We start from the raw sequence: 20,913 nt of genomic DNA on the forward strand, positions 1-20,913 counted from the left end.
TAACCAATTTTATTATTTTTTTATTTTTAAAAGATTTTATTTACTTATTCATGAAAGAGACACACACACAGGGAGAGAGAGAGAGAGAGAGAGACAGGCAGAGGGAGAAGCAGGCTCCATGCAGGGAGCCCGATGTGGGACTGGATCCCAGGTCTCCAGGATCACGCCCCGGACTGAAGGTGGCGCTAAACTGCTGAGCCACCCAGGCTGCCCCCAACATAACTAATTTTAAGTTATCAATGTGAAGCCAATTGCAGAGTTGGGCAGAGATGCACTTTAGAGGCTCAGGAGCTGGCTTTGACACCTCAGTGGTTACAAAGTACCGGATCGATGACCCCCGTCTTCCCTTTTCTGTTTAGAACCAACTAAGATACAGAGTCAGGGGACAGGTGGAGGCTATAATGTGTGACAGGTGGAGGCTACAATGTTCGTCTTATTACGATCAGAGCTGGTCAGAAGTGGTAGGTCAGGCCATGGTTAGGATAGTGCCTGCTCTAATTCTATAGGAGGCATATTCTTCTCTCTCCCATTGATTTGGGCTCAGGCATGTGACTTGCTTCCTGCTCCAAGCCAGGGCCTTAAGAGGCCTCCTGCGTTTTTGCTTGCCCTTGGGTACTTGTGCCTTTGTCAGTAGATGTCCAGGCAATGTTCTGGTTCCAGGGTAGGAGACCAGGAGCAGAGCTGAGCTGTCAGCGAGCCCAGCCTAGGCAAGCCCCCTCAGCTGATGTGCAGACTTCTGAGCTAAGTAACTGCTTGTTTTATGCTTCGGGGCTTTTGTGGGTTTTGTTAGACAGCATTTTTGGGTCATGGTTAGCATATTCAGAAATTGGTACCTAAATGGGAGACTGCTGTAACAACGTCCAAAAATATGCAACACAGGTTTGGAACTGGACAGTGAGGAAATTTAGAAGAGATTAGAAAAATGGCCAGAAAAATGGTGACCAGGGTGCTATGTGGTGAAGAAATATTTGGTAAGATTATTGCCTATGGTAGTTTGGGAGGGAGAAACCGCCCAAATGAATCTGTGGAATTCAGCAGGCCGCTTTCCAGGCAGAAGATAGTAAACATGAGCTTTTTTGAGCCATAAATGATAAGGTACTACAAGTGAGCCATGAATTCAGAAAGGAACTGGCCAGTTGGAAGCAGGATTTGGAAAATGAAATTAGTTCTCATCTCCCATCTCTGCAGCCACTAAGAGATCTTCGACTTAAGATTTGGCTTGGGGGCACCTGGGTGGCTCAGTTGGTTGAGCATCTGCCTTTGGCTTAGGTCGTGATCCCAGGTTCCAGGATCGAATCCCGCATGGGGTTCTCCCCGCAGGGAACCCGCTTTTCCCTCTGCCTGTGTCTCTGCCTCTCTCTATGTCTCTCATGGATAAAGAAATAAAGTCTTTAAAAAAAATATGCCGAGAATCCATAGCATTTGAGAAAGCTGAGTGTGCAAATGTATGGACTAAAGGGATGGAAAGTGTTGGAAACAAAAAGGACTTCAGGCTTCTAACTTCCTTCAGACAGGAAGAGGTTCAAGAGTTCTGTGCTCTCAGAGGGCATGCTTCCCAATGCCCTCTCCAGAAGCTAATCCAAAGGGAAGGATTCCCTTTGGTGGGAGCCAGAGCTGCAGAGCGCAATGGATTGGGAGCCATTCAAGGAATCTTCCACCAGGCGGGATGCCAAGCATACTTGCTCAGCAGGGTTTCAGATACTGTGGACCAATGATGGAGGCGGGAGTGGCAATCCCAGCAAATCTAGCTCTGCGCCACCCTGCGCATGCGCACGGTGGGCTGGGTACGTCCTTCTGGTTCCTAAGTCTCTGGGTCCAGACAAGCCACATTCACATGTGTAGATCACAAGATCCTTGATTTTGAGCCTGATGATGGAGTGGACAGATTTTGGGGGTCTCGGGTCAGTATACTCTCCATGTGGGAGGGACACACATCGCAGGCTTTATGAGGGCAGACTATGGTGGATTATATTTGTTGAGAAATAATTACTCTCTCCTTCTCCCTTCCACAGAATGAAAGTACTTTCCGATGTCACTGATGGCGGCTTTCGCCAGAAGAATGAGGTGTGCCATGATGTACTGGTTCTGAGCAGAGGCCTCAAGAGGACCCTGGTTTTTGGGCTTATTCTCTTGTGCTTCTGCTGATACCACAAGAAGGCAATGGCCAGGCCAGCATCCTGGCCGGAAGAGAAGAAGAGAGTCATGTGGGGTTGATATAAGCTGCTCCAGCCAAGTTCACCAGATTAGCTTCCCCCACAGATGCCCAGCCCAGCCCAGCCCACCCTGGATCAGCCAACCCTCAGTTGGCCCAGATTCATAGGTCCAGTAGGTATTTATCATGCTGAAGCTTCGTGGGTATTGGTATGCAGCATGATTGTGGCCATAGTTAGCTGATGGGGCCATGGGACTCCGTTGGATGGTCAGGAGGGGCTTCTTAATGTTGTGACTCATCAAGTATCAAGCAGTACTGGACCATTTTTGACCTCCCTCTGCCCCCAAAGCAAGGCAAAGCTGCTTCTAGAGACTTACCATGTGGTGAAGCAGAAGAGGAACAAGGCCTAAAGATAAGCTTTGAAGGAGGCAGAGATGGGGCCTGGCCCAGCATGCTCCATTCCTCCTCCCCAGGGTTCAATCAGCTAAAGGGGGTCTTCCCTGTGGAGGAGTGAGGTCTGGGAGTGACTCTGGCTGTAGTCTTTTCAGCAGGAAACTATGGCCAGGCATACAGAGAAGACTTTGGGGTGCCCTGAGGAAAGGAAACCTACTAAATTCTGTTTTCCTTGGGGATTTCCTACCTTCCTGAGTCCACTTAGTCACATGCCAAGGAACTGGACTCTTTGAGCCCGGTGCCAAGGCTTGTCTCGTGGAGAGGAGGGAGTTCAGGGGCTCAAAGTGACCGGCCCTACGGAAGGTGACTTCTACCCCCTCCAACCCAGTCTTGGGCCTTCCACTCTGTTCTGTCCCAGAAACCATCCTAGTCACCATATACTACCCACTGGCCCCCTGAGGTTCCTGTAGTGGCCCAATCATTGCTAACGGTTGACCCAGCTGGCTTGAGAGATCTGGGCCCTCCCTGTGTACCTGCCAGGGCCACCTCCTAGGGCTCAGAGTGCCAGCTCGTGGCCGCTCCCGGGGGGCCCCTGTGTTCGAGGCTGGCTGCTGGGTATCGTGGGGCTCCACCTGCCTGCCCTTTCTCCTTTCGCCAGCACCAGAGCACGGGGGCTTATCATCTTCCCTGCCCCCAACCCTGACTCAAAAGTGCTCACCAAAATACCCATTAGAGAAGGAATCCTGACCTGAGGATTGCCCGGGAAGCTACCGGGATCTGGTACACATGGCTTTCGGCAAACCAACTTAGATTTTCACATCAGCTCACTGGAAGAACAGCCCAATATGCACTGTAAATCGTCAAACCCTGCCCTCCCCTCACCCCCAGAGACAACAAGCAAGCAGCCAGTAAATGCCTTAGCATTCACCATTTCTTGGCGGAGGCGGGACAGTCAATTCTGACACTGTTGTGAAAAAATACAGCCTAGTTTCTGTTCAAATGCACCAAATTTACTGCCCAGGTTCTCATTAACTACTGTCAAGGAAGAAGCAGACAGACAAAATAAATTCTGAAAAAATTACTTTTTTAATGTACAAAAAGACTTATTTACAAGTTGAGCGTGTCATCTCAATCATAGCATGTAGAAAAAGCTAAATATTTTGGAGATATAAATTTGGCTGGCTGATTCACCTACGGTATTTTCAGGGATGATGCCTTCTGTACAGACTATACACAGGCTGGGAATGGCTAGCGAAATCCTAGCTCAGGGAGCGAACGGTCACCGCCACAGAGCCCAGACCCTTGGAGGCATCCCAGGGCTGTTATCTGGCGTTGGCTTTGTTGCTGGACCCTAACAAAGCATCTGGTGTTCTGAGATGCAGAGGGCCCGGGTAGGGCTTTGGCCTTGTCCTTGGTTGAGGCCAGGCTCATAGCGGTGAGGTTGGATTTGGCAAGGTCGCCACAAATTCTACATGAGGAAGGTGTGGGGTGCATGTGTGTGTGTGTGTGTGTGTGTGTGTGCTTGTGCGCACATGGTGGGGAGGAGGCATCAATTCACCCGACAGTACGTTCAGGAATGATGTCTTCTGATGCCAGTTCCGAACTGCATTTCCGGGTGGTGCTTGGTCACACGGAACAGGAAAATTCAGTTGATGGTCCCTCAGAGTCCCAAGAATCAACCCCGTCACCCTCCCACCCCCACCAAAGACACCATGCATGTCATTGTACTTTGCAAAATGAACAGGAGGACAGAGAGGAGGGAATCCCAGAGATCCCGGGACTGCATGTTGCGCCTTGGCACAGACAGCTGGGCTGCGGGTGAGCGGACAGCACAGCCTTGGGGGAGCCTGGGCAGAGGCTGCTGTCATGTCCTGGGCGTTTCCAGGGTAAAGTGGGTGGACAGTGCACTGGAGAAACAGGATTGGGTAAACATACGACTTCCTCTTCTTCTGGGAGATCTCCCGGGTGGCCTGAGGCTGGGCCCTTGGTGCTCTTCCCACTTTCTTGAGGCCCCGTGCCAGGCTTTGGCTCACCTGGGTCCATCCCTGACCCCCAGCAGCTCCAGCAGCCCCGAGGTATTTAGAAGTAAGCGTTCTTTCCAGGAAGGGCTACATTCGACATGCACGAACACTGTAAACACGGTCTGGAGAGGCCAGGGCAGCTCTGGGCTTGCCCCCCGAGTACTACAATTTTCCTTTCCCTTTTCTGGCGACACTTCCATACTTTACTCATTCACATACACTTGGCCAGTCTGCCAGCTGCAGGCTCGGCTTTGTGGGGGTCGACATGCCGGCTCTACCAAAACCTGGAATCGGGATGTGCTTCCAAATCATCCAGGCAAAAATCTTTTTGCTTCCTCTGTGGCACGAGGATGTCAGAGGCTTCGAGAAGAAAGCTTCCTAGGAGAATTCTGGTGGGCCAGGGATTCTTTTACCTTGGAAGTATGGGAAGGAGAAGCTTATCCTCCTGGATTAGAATATCCAGTATGGCTTTCAGATTCGAACCCAAATGTGGGGTTCCCTCTACCCTCTTTCCTCGTGTACTTGGAAAGCCTTTGGCCAGCGGAATCCCTCATTAGCCAAATGACAGAGGTGAAGAAGCCAGAACAATTTGGTCCTAGAAACACCGAAAACTGGGAAGCACTGTGCAAAAGAGTCTTTCGTTCCTACCTTGCCTTTCCCAGCGTTCCAAAAAATAACTCAAAAGAAGACCAGACAGGATGCACACAAACCTGCCCTTAAAGCATCTGTGGTCTGAACCAGCCATTAGCAAAATGCCCTCAGACCTTTAAATCCTTTTTTTGGAAAAAGACAACATTGGCAAAAACCCCCACGCTCTGGGAAATGAGGGCTCCTCCGAGTCCACTGGGCGCCAGGGGCCAGGGCCTTAGGTCATCATGTTCAGGAACTTGCTCTCCTCGGCCAGGCTGGTGAGCATGGAGCTCATGTCCCCAACGGCCATGTTGCTGATGCCCGTGGGGATGGAGGGCAGAGTCAGGGAGTTCCGGGGGGTGGTGAGGCAGGAGGAGTTCTGGGAGAGGCTGTGGAGGAGGCTGGGACTCAGGGCGCCTGAGAGCAAGCTCGAGTGATCGCCATCGTCCATGATGGCATCGAAATCAATCTGGGGAGCCTCCAGGAGCTGGGAGTCCACCGTGCTGGACACCTGGTTGACCCCCGGCGAGGGCAAGGGCTGGGGCTGGACGCTGTCTGGGCAGGCCTGTGGCTGCGGCGGCTGGGGCCGCATGACCTGGCAGCCCACGTGGTTCTCCAGGCCTCCGTTCTGTTCGTACATGTGGATCTGGCCGTAGTAGTAGAGCATGCTGTGGTCCTGGGCCCCACCCGTGTCCTGTGGGGGTGGCTGAGGAGGCCGGGCCCCCACGTTGCCCATCGCTCCCTTGGGCACATCTACCATCTCCTGGTTGGCCGAGACAGCAGCCACGGCATGGCCGGTGGCCCTGGCGTAGGCCAGCTGCAGCCCCGCGCGCACCCCGCGATGGCAGCCGGCAGGGCTGGGCTCAGCAGGTGGCCGGGGTTGCACCAGGCCAAAGCTTGACCCGGACACCCCCACGGTGCCCTGCTGGGGCTCCATGAAGCCAGGCTGCTGGGAAGGCAGAAGGCTGGGGCCCTGGCGGTAGCCCTCCTGGCTCATGGGGGTCGCCAGGTGATGGCCCTGCTGCGGGTAGCTCTGGGTGGAGTGAAGCGGTGGCATCCCGGCCAGGGCTGAACCGGTGATTCCGAGTTCCCTGCGGTTGCTGCCCAGCATGGTGGCTTCGGGAGCCACTTCCATTTGCTGGGGGTGCCCCAGGTGGACCGGCTTGGCGGCCACGTTGCTGCAGGATGGAGGGTACTGGTTCAGGGCCCCACCCATGGTACTGGGGCTCAGCTGGGGGTGGTGGCCCTGGCCATAGTTGGCGTGGGGGCCGGAGGTGGCGGTCATACTGGGACCCTGACCACCTGTCCCTGGCTGCCGCAGCTGCTGCATGTAATTTATCCTCTGCACGGAGGGGCCTCCCGCGCAGGGCGGAAAGTGTGCCTGCGCGTTGTCCAGGGCCCCTGGGCTCAGGTGCAGGCCTTGGGGACTGTAGCCCGGGTACTGGCCGAAGGCCGGCTTCTGCTGCACCACGGCCAGGTTGCCCTGTGGGAAGGCGGAAGGCTTCACCTGGCTGGCCAGGGCGTCCACGGTGCCGGAGCTCACCTCGTTCCACTGCACGGGCATGCTGCTCTTGTTGGGGCCCGCGGGGGGCCCGTAGCCCAGCTGGCAGCCGCCGAGCGCGAGCGCGGGGGCCGCGGGGCCCACGCTGGGGTCGGCGGGCCCCAACCTGCGCTGGCCGTGGAGCCCCGGGCTGGGCGGTCTCGGGGGCTCGGAGAAGCAGGAGCTCTCGGGGGCGCAGGCCTGAGCGGGGCCGCCGTCCAAGGCGCCGCCGGCGTGCGCCCTGATGTACTGCACCACGTCGTCGGGCAGCACCAGGTCGTCGTCGGGCAGCCCCAGGCCGACCTCGGGCCCCGCGCCCGCCGCCGCCAAGGCCTCCAGGGCCACGTGCTCGCTGATGCCGGGCGGCCGCGGGGAGAAGGCGCGGCGCGCGGGGCTCACGTCGTGGGCGCTGTGGAAGCGCTGCACCCGCGCGCCCGCCAGCCCGTCGGGCCGCCTCACCGGGTCGCTGGCCCGCCGCGCGCCGCCCGGGGCCTCGTGGGGGAAGGCGGGCGCGGGCCCCGCGTGGCCGTGGGCCGGGCCGTCGCTGCCCCGCCGGGGCCCCAGCGCGCGCGGGCAGGGGCAGGGGCCGGGGCCGGGGCCGGGGCCGGGCGGCGCGGGGCGGGCGCGCAGGCCGGGCAGCGGGGTGGGGGGCGGCCCGCCCGTGGCAGCGGCGTACCTGGCCCGCAGGCTGTACTGCTGCGCGGGGGTGAGGCTGAGCGGCCCCGCGGCCCCGCCGCCCCCGCCGCCCCCTCCGCCGCTGCACTGGCTGGCCTCGCTGGAGCGCCGCGACGCGTCGGTGGAGATGGGGTCGTAGGAGTCGGCCGAGCTGGCGTTGTGCGCGCGCCCGGCGCCCAGGGGCGACGCCTCGCTGGAGCGGCGGCTGGAGAAGTAGGGGGAGATGCCGGAGGAGCGGCGGCTCACGGTGTAGGCCGAGCTGACGGTGCTGGTGGAGCTGTCGCGGCGCTCCTGCAGGTGGCCCAGCACGGTCACCTCGCCCGCGGGCAGCTCGCACAGCCGCGCGGTGGGCAGCAGCCCCGCCGGCCCGCCGCCCGCGCCGCCGCCCAGGTTCTCCAGGACGGAGCCTGCGGGAGAGGAGGGGGGTCAGCGCGGGCGGGGGGTGGGGGGGCGCAGCGGGTGCGCCCAGCAGACAGGCGCGGTGGGGAGCGGGACGCGAGCGGCTCAGGGATGGCCCCGCGGGGCGCAGGAGGCCTGGTTCCAACCTCAGCTGCCCCGAATCCTCTTTCTGTCGGATCCTCAGTTTCTCCGGCTCCAGAAAAATCGTGCCTCTCTATAGGAGGAGGCTATTGAGATCAGGAGAGGAGGAGCCGGGAGGACCCTGGCCACAGCTTCCCTGCACCTCACCATCTGGACATGGCTGTGCCCAAGCCCGTTCCCCAGGTGCCTACAGGCAGCCCCCCTTGAGATGCACACCCATGGAAGGGAGGAAGGGCCCCAGGATGGGGGCGGGGAGAAGGACGTGGCCACGCAGGCTCAACGACAGCTGAGGTCACAGGGAGCTCTGGGGCTTGCACGGCCTTACACTTTTGCAGTCATTGGATGGGGGCCACCCTGGGAAGGGGTGACCTCGGGCAAGGCAGCTGTCTGTAACCCAGGCGATTTCTGCAGGAGGCTGAGAGTTGAAGGCCACTTGCCAGCAGTTCCCTCAACAGCTGTGGCAACAAATCCTCCCTTCCAGGGAGACCTGGTTGGTGCATCTCAGCATCCACCACACTGGCTGTCAGTCCCTGGAGGGCAGCGGGGGTGTCTGGTGCCCAGCTCACTGCCTGGCACAGGGTCAGCACTCAGGAAATGCTCCTGAGGACACGCTGCATCTCAAAGCCCGGCCAGCACCTCCTGAGGCTGTCTTCTGCATAAAGTCCTCTCCTTCCCCAGCTGATGTTCTTTCTCCCTCCTCTGCACAGCTCCACCCTGAGCTCTGTCCTTGCTCCCTGGCTCCTTCCCCAGTCCAGTGTGCAGCTCATGCCATGGCCCTCTAGCCAGAGGGCCTGGGATTATACTGCTCTCCCCCCCTAGGGCCCAGAGCAGATGCCTGCTGTAGCTGAAGGAGCAATGGCTTTGGAGCCGCTCAGGCCAGGGCAGAGTCTCAGCTCTGCCATTGATCTGAGTGGCACACTTTCACCTCTCCGAGCCTCACTTTCCTTATCTGTGCAATAGGCTGGTAAGATCTATCCTATAGTCGGCATCCGGTGAGATGGCACCTGGTGCTTGATGGAGGTGAACCTAGTGGGTGCTGGCCCCAGGCCCTCTCCCGCCCCCCCGCCCGCACACCCAGAGCCTCCGCTTACCACTTCCCGGGAGAGGAGGCAGCTTGGTGTTCCGGGTGTGTGGAGCTGGCCCGGCCCAGGAGCAGGAATCCTTGAGCGACTTGAGCTTCTCTTTCTTGAGCTGCTCGAACCGGTGCATGGCGGTCATATGTTTGCGCAGCTGCAGGCCACCAGCAGAGGGAGCGGCCAGGGCTGAGGTATCGGCCCCCGGGGGCGTGTCATCCAGAGCCGTCAGGTCTCCCAGGCTCCCGGGCCCTGTCCCCGGCATCTCCACGCCGCTGTCATTGTTGGGGGCACTGCCCAGGGGCGAGGGCTCACTGCTGCAGGACGACTGGGCCCCGGGGCTGGACTGACACAGCTACAGGGAATGTGGTGAGAAGGCGCAGACTCAGAGGGTGCGAGAATCCACCCGGCCCGGCGCCCATGCCCACACACACACTGTGCCCTTGCACACCCAGGAAGGAGGCTGCCATGCAGAGGTGCTTCCAAGCATCACTGTCTGTTTGTAGAAGGTGGCCCAGCCACCTCATGTCTCTGAACCTCAGCTTCCCCAACTAGAAGATGGACCTGAACTGCTTCTGGGATGGGGTCAGTGGCTGGATGGAAAGCATCTGGTAGGCAGAGGGCACCCGGGAATGGACAGCCCCACATTACCCTTCCTCCTGCTCTTTGTTTCTCCCAGCCCACGACTGGGCCAGAGCTCTGCATGCTGAGCTTTCAGTGTGTGGACACTTTGACGCTGTGCCCCACAGAGGCTGCCACAGGTGTGTGACATTGACATCAGTGGTGCAACTGATGGAGACCTCAGAGTTCTCCAACAACAGGGATGTGCCATATGATGGAACAAGGAGCAGTGGAGGCCTGCTGACCTGATGCCTTCTCAACAGGCCTAGGGTAGGTTGTGGGAAAGGGCAAGGAAGACCAGGGAGGATGGACCTGCTGGATGCAAGCCCTTGCCTGAATGGCCACCCCAAACCAGTCCTCCCTCTGAGTCGATGTGGAGGGGGGCAGAGGATTCATGGCACCTGTGTACAATGCAGGCCTCCACAGAACCTGAGCTATCTCCACTGGGACCTGGGATCTGAGCCCGGCTGAGGTTCACTTCAGATATAGCACCTGTGGGCTCATTCCTAGGCCACATGGCCCCGGATTCCAGACTTTTCCCCCAGGAACTTACGGTGCTCCCTTCTGCCAGTGGCATAACCTGCATTTCTTACCATGACATTCAAGACCCTCTGTCAGCTGGCCCTTCCCCGCCTCTGTGGCCTGAACTCACACCTCCATCAGCCCTGCCTTTGTGGAGGCTTGGTCTCCATAGTTGACTCCTATACCTGCCAGCTCGACTCCTGCTGCCAGCCTTTATCCATCCCAGGGGTTCTCCCTGCAGGGCCTGGCATCTATCTATCCAAACCCGCCTTACCAGGCTCCTGAGGGGCCTGGATTAACAGGTCAGTCTGCGCCCAGGCAGCAGCCATGGACACGCACCCCAGCCCGCCCTCATCATGCCAGCCCGCCCACACCCCAACCGGGCTTCTCTGCTCACCTCAGTACCGTCTATCCTTAGGGGAGGTACAGTCGAGAAAAAGAGGCAGAGACAAAGAACAGGTGGTTAGAACAAAAGGAGTGGAGGCCACAGGGACAAGAACGCAGAGACAGGACAGAGGGGAGGGGACCATCCGTAGCTCGGGTGCTGGTTGCAAAGGCAGACCCCAGGAACCACCCACAGATGGACCACTTGGGGGCAGGCATCCCGGCTGCCTGTGGCCCTGCCCGCCAGAATGGGACCTGGCATGAGACAAGTTTTCTATGAGAGGCCTGAGGCAGTGAAGGGAGGAAAGTCAAGCTGGAGAAAAGAGGATATCATTGTGCACTTAGAGGGGGGGACCCCGGGGGAGAACCCATGGCTGCAGTCGGGTCTCTGGACCTTCATGCTGCTGGACTCCATCTCCTGCGTGGGGGTGGGGGTGGAAGGCATGCACCAGGGCCTCCACTGCCCAGCTCTGCTTACCCCGGAGCTCTCGGTCTTGATGGCTTTGATGTGCAGGCAGTCCTCCACGGCCTGGCTGGTGCTGCTGGCCTCGGCACTCTCCTCAGAGCCCCGGCCGCCGGGCTCGGCACTGGCCTCATTGTCCCCATTCTCCTTGAGCAGGGGCGTTCGGAGGTGCACGTCGTTGCGCTGCTTCTTGGTGACATGGGCATCTGGGCCGTGTACCGTTTTCACATGCTTCCGCAGAGAGCTGGGGTCTGTGTATCGCTTGGTGCAGCCTGGGATCTTGCAGATGTAGGGTTTCTGGGAAGAGAAGCAGGCCTGTGTGATGAGACTCTGAGTGGGAGCACTCCTCGTTCTACTGAAGCCATGCCAGCCCCAGGCCTGCAGGAGCTTGGTCCCACCCATCTGATTTGCCATCTTTTCATGCAGGTAAGCACCTGGCTGAGGAAGCCCTCATCACAGCTGGGGACACAGATCAGAAACTATGCAGGGGTGGGGACAGAGATGGTGCAATTGCAATGCCGCCTGCCCCGGGACCAGGGCACTGGGGTTTTTGTTATCAGTAGGAGTGTATTACTTTGTGATACCCAAGAGACAGCATTAAAACCCTGATCTCTCTGATGAGGAAAAACAGGTTCACAGAGGCAGAGAAACTGGTTCAATGTCACTCAGGAATGGGATGAAAACCCAGTTTCTGAACCTCAGTCCTGAGCTCAGACACACACACACATGCACACATATTATGCCCCACATCTACATGTAGACAGACTCCTCCGAACCCCTTACACACATTCACACGCACATGTCCATGCAGATACATGGTCCACACACACACGCACATGGGTGCCATGCATAAACACCCACATGCACACACATCCTACAAACACGCATCCACACAGACCCACATTATACATACATACATCCACATCCATGTACTCGTGCACACACACACACACACACACAGACAAGCACAGCTCTTTCCAAGGCCAGCTCTTGTCTGTAGAGACCCTAAGGAGTTTAGATTCCTTTGGGAATTCCTCTGATTTCTGACAAGCATTGGAGGAAATCCTTTTGGGATCCAAAATGTGTCTAGCTTTTAGAAATGTTCCTTCCTGAGTCTGCCCGAGTAAATGCAGTTGAGTGGCTGCGCCTGGACAGGGAGGCAGGTGCAGCTAGACTTCTCTCCCTGGGCTGTCAGCCCTGCCAGGGGGCTTGGGCTACCTGGGGAGACAAAGGCCGCTCTGTGCCCTATCAGCGGTGGTGGTGGTGGGGTTGACAGCTACAGTGGTCAGACAGCATTAGCAGCTACAGCATGTCACTGCCAGCTGCCCAGGGTGGAGGGGCAGGGCCCTGCCCATGTGTGCTGAGCTCAGATTGCAGGTTGGGGATGGGGCGAGGGTGTCAGACATCTAGCTACCCAATGGCCACTAGATGTCTAGGGGCCCCGTGAGCACGCACTGTGCACGCCCTGGCTGGTGTACCTCGTTGGAGTGGGTGCGGTTCTGGTGCTTGGCACGGTCTGAGGCGTTGGAGAAGGCCTTGTTGCAACCCTCGTGCTCACACACGTATGGCTTCTCCCCAGTGTGAGACCGCAGGTGTGTCTTCAGGTTTTCCAGGCGAGAGTAGGCCTTAGAGCAGCCCTCGAACTGGAAAGAGGGGAGTTCAGTCAGTGAGGGTGTCCCAGGTGCAACACAGGAAACCTGACCTCAGGGGCTGGCCCACTGCCTCCATCCTCAGGCCCCTTGCCTGCTGCATTCTGCTGGTACACCCAGGAGCATGTATTTTAAACAATAATGTCCACCTTGCTTCCTAATTATAAAATGATACAGGACCACTCTAGAAAACTTGCAAAAGATGGCAAAGCACAAAAAGAGAAACAAAAACCATTTGCTGGCTAGCTGCCTAACAACAGACACTGCCAACCTCCAAGTAGGTCTCTCTCTGAGAACTTTGTAGTTCATCCCCACATGTTTAAAAACCCAAACTGAGAACGTTATCATGTATTCAGTTACATATTCCATTTGTTAAAATCAACGGCACATGGTGAGCCTCTTCCCATATCATTAAAAATGCTTTGAAAATACGATTTTTAACCGTTTCCAGTGCCACTCCCTGATTAGAATGTTTGTATGGCTTAAATGTGCAGAGAATAAAATCCAGAGGCACCCGGGTGGCTCAGTCAGGCGTCCAAATCTTGATCTCAGGGTTGTGAGTTCAAGCCCCACATTGGGCTCCATGCTGGACATGGAGCCTACTTAAATAAATAAATAAAATAAAATATCCTCTGAATACTTGAGTGCTCTGGCCACCCTCACCATCACTTTGGGCATGCTGGTCCCCTTTCAGTACCTTGGCCCTACTAAGTTCTTCCTGGCATGGGACCTTTGCACACACTGTCCTCTCTGGCTAGAACCTTAACCTGGCCCTGGCCTGACTCACTCCCTCTCAATCTCTTTGGTCATTTCCTCCAAGGGCATTGCTCTATATTCTTAAACATAAGACTACCCTTTTGCATGATGAGATGAGCACTGGGAGTTATATGCTGGCAAATAGAATTTAAATAAAAAAAAATATATATATATAAAAGACTACCCATTTTTCTTCATATTTCCTACCACAATTTATTTATTTATTTATTTTTCCTACCACAATTTATAATTATCTTGGTCATTTTTTTGTTAACTGGTCTTCCCATAAGATACGGGCTCCAAGAAAGTAGGTACCTCCCTAGAGCTTGTTCATTTTTGTGTCCCTAGTATTATTTATTATCTGATGAAAAAAAAAAATTGGCCCTCAAGAAATATTTTTGGAAAAGAAGAAAGGAAAGGGGGAACAAGAGTGGCAGAGAGGCAGAGAGAGAGGGAGGAAGGAAGGATGGATCATTATAGGAGGTTCTGCACGTATTCCCAGGATTCTGCAACAGTATCTAACATTCCTATGAAAATTGCCCTCAGAAAGACACGTAAACCCCAGTAGGAACTGGCATGCTCTTCACATGCTCCCCTTCATTGCTGACCAGTCTGACTGAGTATATTTGGTACACTGATCTGTTTCTACAACTCACAGCTCATACCACAGGGCTATGGTTTGCTACCACTCAGAATGTCACAAAAATAACTTGCTGCAAAGGACCCAGAGAAGCCAAAGTAATCTTGCCAAAGGAGGACAAATTTGGATGACTGACATCTCCTAATTTCAAAATTTACTATAAAACTACAGTAATCAACACTGTGTGTGGTGCTACCATAAGGACAGACATAGAGATCAATGGACTAGAAGTAAGAGTTTAGAAATAAACTCCTATTTCAGGGTCAGATGATTTTTGACAAGGGCATTAAGGCCATTCGATGGGGAGAGAACAGTCTCTTCAACAAATGGAATCAGGGGATCCCTGGGTGGCGCAGCGGTTTAGCGCGCCTGCCTTTGGCCCAGGGCATGATTCTGGAGACCCGGGATCGAATCCCACATCGGGCTACCGGTGCATGGAGCCTGCTTCTCCCTCTGCCTATGTCTCTGCCTCTCTCTCTCTGTGTGTGACTATCATAAATAAATAAAAATTAAAAAAAAAAACAACAAAAAAAACCAAATGGAATCAGGACAACTAGATAGCCACATGTAAAAAGAATGAAGCTGGACCCCTACCTCACACCATATACCAAAATGGACTCAAAATGGACTTAAGACAAATGGTAGAGCTACCCTATAAAACTATGTGTGTGTATGTATATATCTATATATAAACACATATATATGTAAATATGACTACATAGCTTATAAACTATAAAACTCAAAGAAGAAAACATAGGGGTAAATCTTTGTGACCTGGGATTAGGCTATGGTTTCTTAGATATGATACCAAAAGCACAAGTAGTTAAAAAATTGGACCTCGTCAAAATTAAAAACTTCGGTGCCTCAAAGGAAATTATCAAGAAAATGAAAAGAAAACCCACAGAATGCGAGAAAATACTAGCAAGTCATATATCTGATAAGGGTTTAGAACTACTACAACTCAACAGTAAAGGCAAATAACTCAATTTAAAAATGGGCAAAATATTTGAGTCGACATTTCTCCAAAGATGGTATACAAACGATCAATAAGTACATGAAAAGATGCTCAACACCATCAGTCATTAGGGAATCGCTAATCAAAACCAAAAGGAGATGCCACTTCACATTCCCTGAGATGACTGTGATCAAAAGACAAGTTAGCAAGTGTTATCAAGGATGTGGAGAAATCAGAGCCTTCACATTATTGCTGGTGGGAATGTAAAATGGTGCAGCCTTTTTGGAAAGTTGTCTGGCTGGTCCCCAAAAAAGCTCAACACAGAGTTACCATATGGCCCAACAATTCTACTCTAGGTACAAACACAAGAGAAAAGAAAACACAGGTCCACACAAAAACTTGTACAGTTAACGTTCACAGCAGTATTTTTCATAATAGCCGAAAAAATGAAGACATGGCAAATATCCATCGACTGATGAATGGGTAAAAATACTAGGATCTATCCATACAAAGGACTAGTGCTTAGCCATAAAAAGAAACGAAGTATTGAGACATGCTATGACATGGATGAACTTTGAAAACATGCTGAGTGAACCAAGCCAGACACAAACATTGACCATCGTGTGATTCCATTTTTATGAACCGTCTGGAACAGGGCAATTTATAGAGATGGAGAGGCAGATTAGTGGTTGCCAGGGAATAGAGGGAAAGAGGACGGGGAGTGACTGCAAGCACTCTGGGAGTTCTTTTTGGGGTGATGACAGTGTTCTGAAATTAGCTAGTGGTGATGGTTGCACAACATCATGAATATACTGAATATCACTGATTTGTACATTTTTTAAAGGGTGAACTTTACGGCATATGAATTTTATCTTAATTAAAAAAAAACTTGCCAACAAAGGTAGCCTCAAAATGGATTTAAGACCTAAATGGTAGAGCTACCCTATAAAACTATATATATATATATATATATATATATATATACACACACATATATATGTAAAAATGAATCCCGGACATCACTAATTTTAAGACAGCCCGATTCCAGAGATATTAAAATGAGAACAAAATGTCTATCTCAGAATTATAAAATAAGGTAATTCATGGAGAGTTCCCAGAGGCTTTGGCTGCAACCACGTGAGTGTATCACTGACAGTCCTTTTAAAAAGGGAGTTGTACGTGTTAAGAAAAGGTCTTGCCCTTGCTGACACCACAAGGGAACCTGTCTGAAAGGTCTTATTTTTGTGTTCACTTTAAAAAAAGAAATTCAAGGGATCCCTGGGTGGCGCAGTGGTTTGGCGCCTGTCTTTGGCCCAGGGCGAGATCCTGGAGACCCGGGGTCGAATCCCACGTCGGGCTCCCGGTGCATGGAGCCTGCTTCTCCCTCTGCCTGTGTCTCTGCCTCTCTCTCTCTCTCTGTGTGACTATCATAAATAAATAAAAATTAAAAAAAAAAAAAGAACTAAGTGCACTTACCTTCATTTAAAAAAAAAAAAAAGAAATTCGAAGCACCTGGGTGGCTCAGTGGTTGAGTGTCTGCCCCTGGCTCAGGGTGTGATCCCGGGGTACTGGGATCGAGTTCCACATTAGGTTCCCCGCAAGCAGCCTGCTTCTCCCTTTGCCTATGTCCCTGCCACTCTCTGTGTTTCTCATGAATAAATACAATTTTTTTTAAAGTACAATAAAAAAAAGAAACTTCAAAAAAAAAATTCAACCAAAGGGATTTGGCTCAAGCTGTGAATCCCCACTGATGCTTTTCTCTGTGTGGGGGCCGGGGGGCAGACTCCAGACTACAGAGTGCTACTGAGCTGGCACCTGTCTGGGGTCCACCAGCCAAGCGAACTGGAGCGGGGATATAGCTGTACCGTGGGGGCTCATGGTCACACAGACCAACTACACAGACACCAGTGCATCCCCACTGTGGGCAGTTACCAAGATGCACACATGTCCAGAGTCCATCAGAGTTCTGGGACTCAGACAGGTGTGGGGCCTCTAGAACCCCAGACAGGCGGAAGGCCCGGGGCAGGAGCACTTGGGGACAACCCGTTGGGAAGGTGGGTCCCCGTGATGCTGCTGTGGCCAGTTCCAGTTCACGGGTCTCCCCGTGGTCAGCCATGCCCAACACAGCCCACGCCGGCCCCCCAACACGGCTGTCGTCTGCACATCGTGGGGAGGAAGGTCGTGTGGGAAGGTCCGCTCACCGTGCACTTGTGGGGCTTCTCGCCCGTGTGTCGGCGCATGTGTACCACCAACATGTACTGCGCCTTGAAGGGCTTCTGCTCCCGTGTGCAGGCCTGCCAGCGGCACACAAACTCCTTCTTCTCCCCGTGGATGTGCTCGTTGTTGATGTGCTGCCGGGAACAAGCGTACATCAGCGGTGAGCCCAGCCACCGACCCGCTGCAGACCCCACCTACAACGTGTGCCCCCCCGCCAACATGAGACCACCACCTGCGTGCTGGGCCACACCTCCTCATGAGTTCTCATCAGCTGCCAGTAACTGCAGACCTGCTGTGCGCTACTAGTCTCAGCTGCATTTCCCAATTGGTCAGTGATCAAAGTGACTGTCTAGGATGGGCAAGGGCATCATGCTCACCCCAGGCTTGGCGCCAGGCTCTGGTCATGATGATGATGCTCCTGGGGTGCAAACGGTAGGCACTAATTGACTGTAGTGAGGCAGCTGTGCACAGGGTTGGGGCACGAGAAGCTTTTCCCAAGCTTGTCCCTATCGTGCTGTCCCAGGAATTCCTGAATAGCATTTTTTAATCATAATGAAAACATAAAGGCATCCTCATCTCTATTTTTGACAGGAACCTATGAGATGGTGGCTCTGCCCCTTTTCACCAAGGCCCAGATGGTTAACATGGCCTGGGCAGGGCCCTGGGCAGCCAGGGCGGGCGGAGCTCGATTGGGGCTCTGATGCTGGGCTCTGGGCACTGTGTGAGGCTGCCTGTGGGACACAGTGGCCAGGAAGGCAAGGCAGGTCAGCCAAAGACAGCACAACTGATCTCCAGGCACGGCCGTGGGAGCCCTGCATCCTGGGGCAGGGACGAGGAGCCTTTCCTGGAGGAGTGGGCCGCAGACGCATCCCAAGCCGTGTGAACGTGGAGCTAACCTTCCCCAGTCCTGGCACCCACACCTTCCAGCTCCTGCCCTGGGCTCATCATAGGTGTGCCACCTCGAGTAGTTTCTCCCGTGATATGGAGCAACGGGCCACAGCTACGGGCCACTTTCTGCCACAGGGAACCGAGCACACTGCCCTGAGCAGGCCCTTGGGATTTTAATCACTTGCTTTGATTATTTCACTGAAGGCTGTGGAATGCACTGGAGCAGGGGTAGTATTATCTCTGAGCTTAGGATGTGCGGGGGCCTCCAGACTTTTATGTCCTTAGGCTTTGAGTTTGCTAATTTATCTGGGGGAGTGAGAACAGGTGGCATTAGTCACTCACACAGTGGACTGAAAAGTACACTGGACCTCACATGCTTCCTCTCCGTCTAGGGCTTCTCTCTAAAGGCAACCAGGGAGCCTCCATGTGCCCCAACAGGGCCCCATCCTTCTTCTTTCATTTCCCTCTTGGTTCAAGGTCGTGTCCTGTCTGTGTAGGGACAGGGCTGGGTTTGCTTCCCCCCAAAGGGTGGGGCAGGAGGGTGGAACACTCAGGTCTCAGATGCCTGTTCTCTCCTGCCCCATTGCCTTTCTTCTCTCTGTTTTTGGCTCTTCTTCCAGCTTCCACTGTCTGCCACCCACCACCACCACCCTCAATGCAGAATGGAGTCACAACCCCCATTCACCACTTGTGGCTCCTGAGAGCCCTTGAAATGCAGCTGGTCCCAACTGGGATGGGCTATTACTGAAATGGAGAAATTAAAAAAAAAAAAAAAAAAAAAAGAGGATGTAAACTATCCCAATAATTTTGTTTTGTATTGATTACACATCAAAATGATCATCTTTCAGATACACTGGGTTACATAAAATACAATATTCAAATTAATTTCACCCATTTCCTTTTGCTCTTTTTAAAATGTGCTCCCAGGTTAATGTAAAATTACACACGTGGAGGGCATTTGGGGCTGGTGGGGTCTTTTCTACCAGACGGTGCTGCCATAGATCTTTCTGCAAGCTCTAGGGCTGTCCAAGAGCTGAGCCCACGGGTCCTAGCAGCACCCGACCCAGACAGACAGAAAGCCACCAGGCCCACGCGCCCTGAGATGCACGCCCGGCTGTTGTGCATACAAATGTCAACGTGGGAGCAAGTAAAATCTACAGCGCTTTGAACTTCCAGGGAAATCTTATCATATTAGCCTCACTTTCCATTTTTAAAGCCTTTCAAATGATAAAAATGCTTCCTGACAATGCCTTTCATTTTTTTCTTATTGGTTTACTTAGCAACAAATTGTTAATAATCGACTGGGGGCTCCAGCTTGCCTGTGTGCCTGCCACCATCCATCTTCCCAGGGAGCGGAGAGAAAGACACAGCTGGGCAGAGGGGCCGGCTCTCTTCTCACTGGGGCCTTCTCTTTCTGGGGCCAAGCCGAGGCGCTCCCCTATGCCCGCAGGGACAGTCCTGGGCAGAGGCAGAAGGCTGGGGCTAAAAAGCCCTCCTTCCCCCTAGGGGTTTTGTGTGTGTGTGTGTGTGTGTGTGTGTGGTTGTCTGGAAGGGTTATTCTTGAACTTAATTTCTCTTCTGGGTGGAGAAGAGAGACCCGCTCAGGGCTGGTGTGGGGAACAGCGAGGGGAACCACCATATATGAAATGCCATCTGCTAAGTGCTTAGGTGGGTATCCTCACAATCTAACCCTCACACCCTTGTGGGGCAGGCTTCACTTGCCATCACAGGAGAAAGCACTGAGGCTCGTGGAGGCTCAGTTACTTGTTTGGAACCACTTGGCTAGCTGTGGTGTAGCCAGCTGTGAAGCCTCTGCTCTTGCCACCTCAAGGGTTACCCCCTGACTGCCATCATGTGAATGCTGCTGTCAAAGAATTCAGAGTGGGGACCAAGAGACATGACTTGAAAGGCGCACCCAGGGCCCACAGCCTCTCTGGTGTTCTGACCTGTCAGTTTCCAGGCATTTTTAAGCAGCACTCCTGAGACGGTGTACACACTCCGTCTGCACTTGTGTATGCTAGGTCTCTGGGAATGGCCTCCCAGAGGAAATTACTAATTCCTTCCTCATGGGAGGAACTTCTTTCAGGCTTCAGGGTCAGGTTTGTTATTATCTTGCAGATGCTGGCTGGTTTGACTGGTCTTATTTCCCTTTTTGCACTGGCTGCTAGGAAACTCGGGGGGGCGGAGATATTTTTGTGAATTACAGTTCAGAGCACTTAGTTTTTTACATTCTACTCTTGGCTTCATGTTATTGTTCCTTTCTCCTGGATCTTCTCATTTATTTTTGTTTTAATCTCTTTTACTATGTATATATTTGTAAGCACCCTTTTAGAAGCAGGCAGGGCCCAGATAAGTGATTATGCCTCCCACTTGGAGAGCGCTCAGAGGCTGTGGCCCAGGCATCTCCTGGAGCCGCCTCCTCCAGCCCCTTCTCTCCAGTAGAGGGCCTGGAAGCTCTGCCGGCCGGGGCAGGCTGCTGGGGCTCTGAGGCTTACATGCACCAGCTGCTCCTGCGTGTCATACTCCTTGGTACAGTCTTCCCAGTGGCAGTTGGTCTCGTAGATTATCACCTCAGCCTCCTGCTTACAGTCATCCCTGTCCAGGTCTTCCTTGAGGTCAGCCAGCTGCTCCTGGGGGAGGAGCAGAGCATACCCACATGAGTCATGTTCAGCCACCTGTCCCCTGGCAAAAGGTCACTGTTGGTCCCAGGCAGTCTATGCCGAGAACCCTGGGCTGGCACGGGTGTGGACACGGATTCATGTATTCATGCACATGCACACACACGTAAGCATAC

At 53.8% G+C, this 20,913-nt stretch overlaps 1 protein-coding gene across 3 annotated transcripts in view; it reads right to left on the reverse strand.

The window, feature by feature from the left end:
* Positions 1–3,612: 3,612 nt before the first annotated feature.
* GLI2 (GLI family zinc finger 2) overlaps positions 3,613–20,913 on the reverse strand; it is a 255,045-nt gene continuing 237,744 nt past the window's right edge. For all 3 annotated transcript variants that reach the window (XM_077861356.1, XM_077861358.1, XM_077861357.1), the window contains 6 exons: positions 20,615–20,749; positions 17,216–17,365; positions 12,493–12,657; positions 11,030–11,311; positions 9,043–9,379; positions 3,613–7,818 (listed from right to left, as the gene is read on the reverse strand). In XM_077861356.1, the coding sequence (XP_077717482.1) occupies positions 5,432–7,818; positions 9,043–9,379; positions 11,030–11,311; positions 12,493–12,657; positions 17,216–17,365; positions 20,615–20,749 (3,456 nt within the window). In that variant the 3' untranslated portion in view covers positions 3,613–5,431. The remainder of the gene's footprint in view (positions 7,819–9,042; positions 9,380–11,029; positions 11,312–12,492; positions 12,658–17,215; positions 17,366–20,614; positions 20,750–20,913) is intronic.

Source organism: Canis aureus, chromosome 20 (genome assembly GCF_053574225.1).
Source record: "Canis aureus isolate CA01 chromosome 20, VMU_Caureus_v.1.0, whole genome shotgun sequence".
Lineage (NCBI taxonomy): Eukaryota > Metazoa > Chordata > Mammalia > Carnivora > Canidae > Canis > Canis aureus.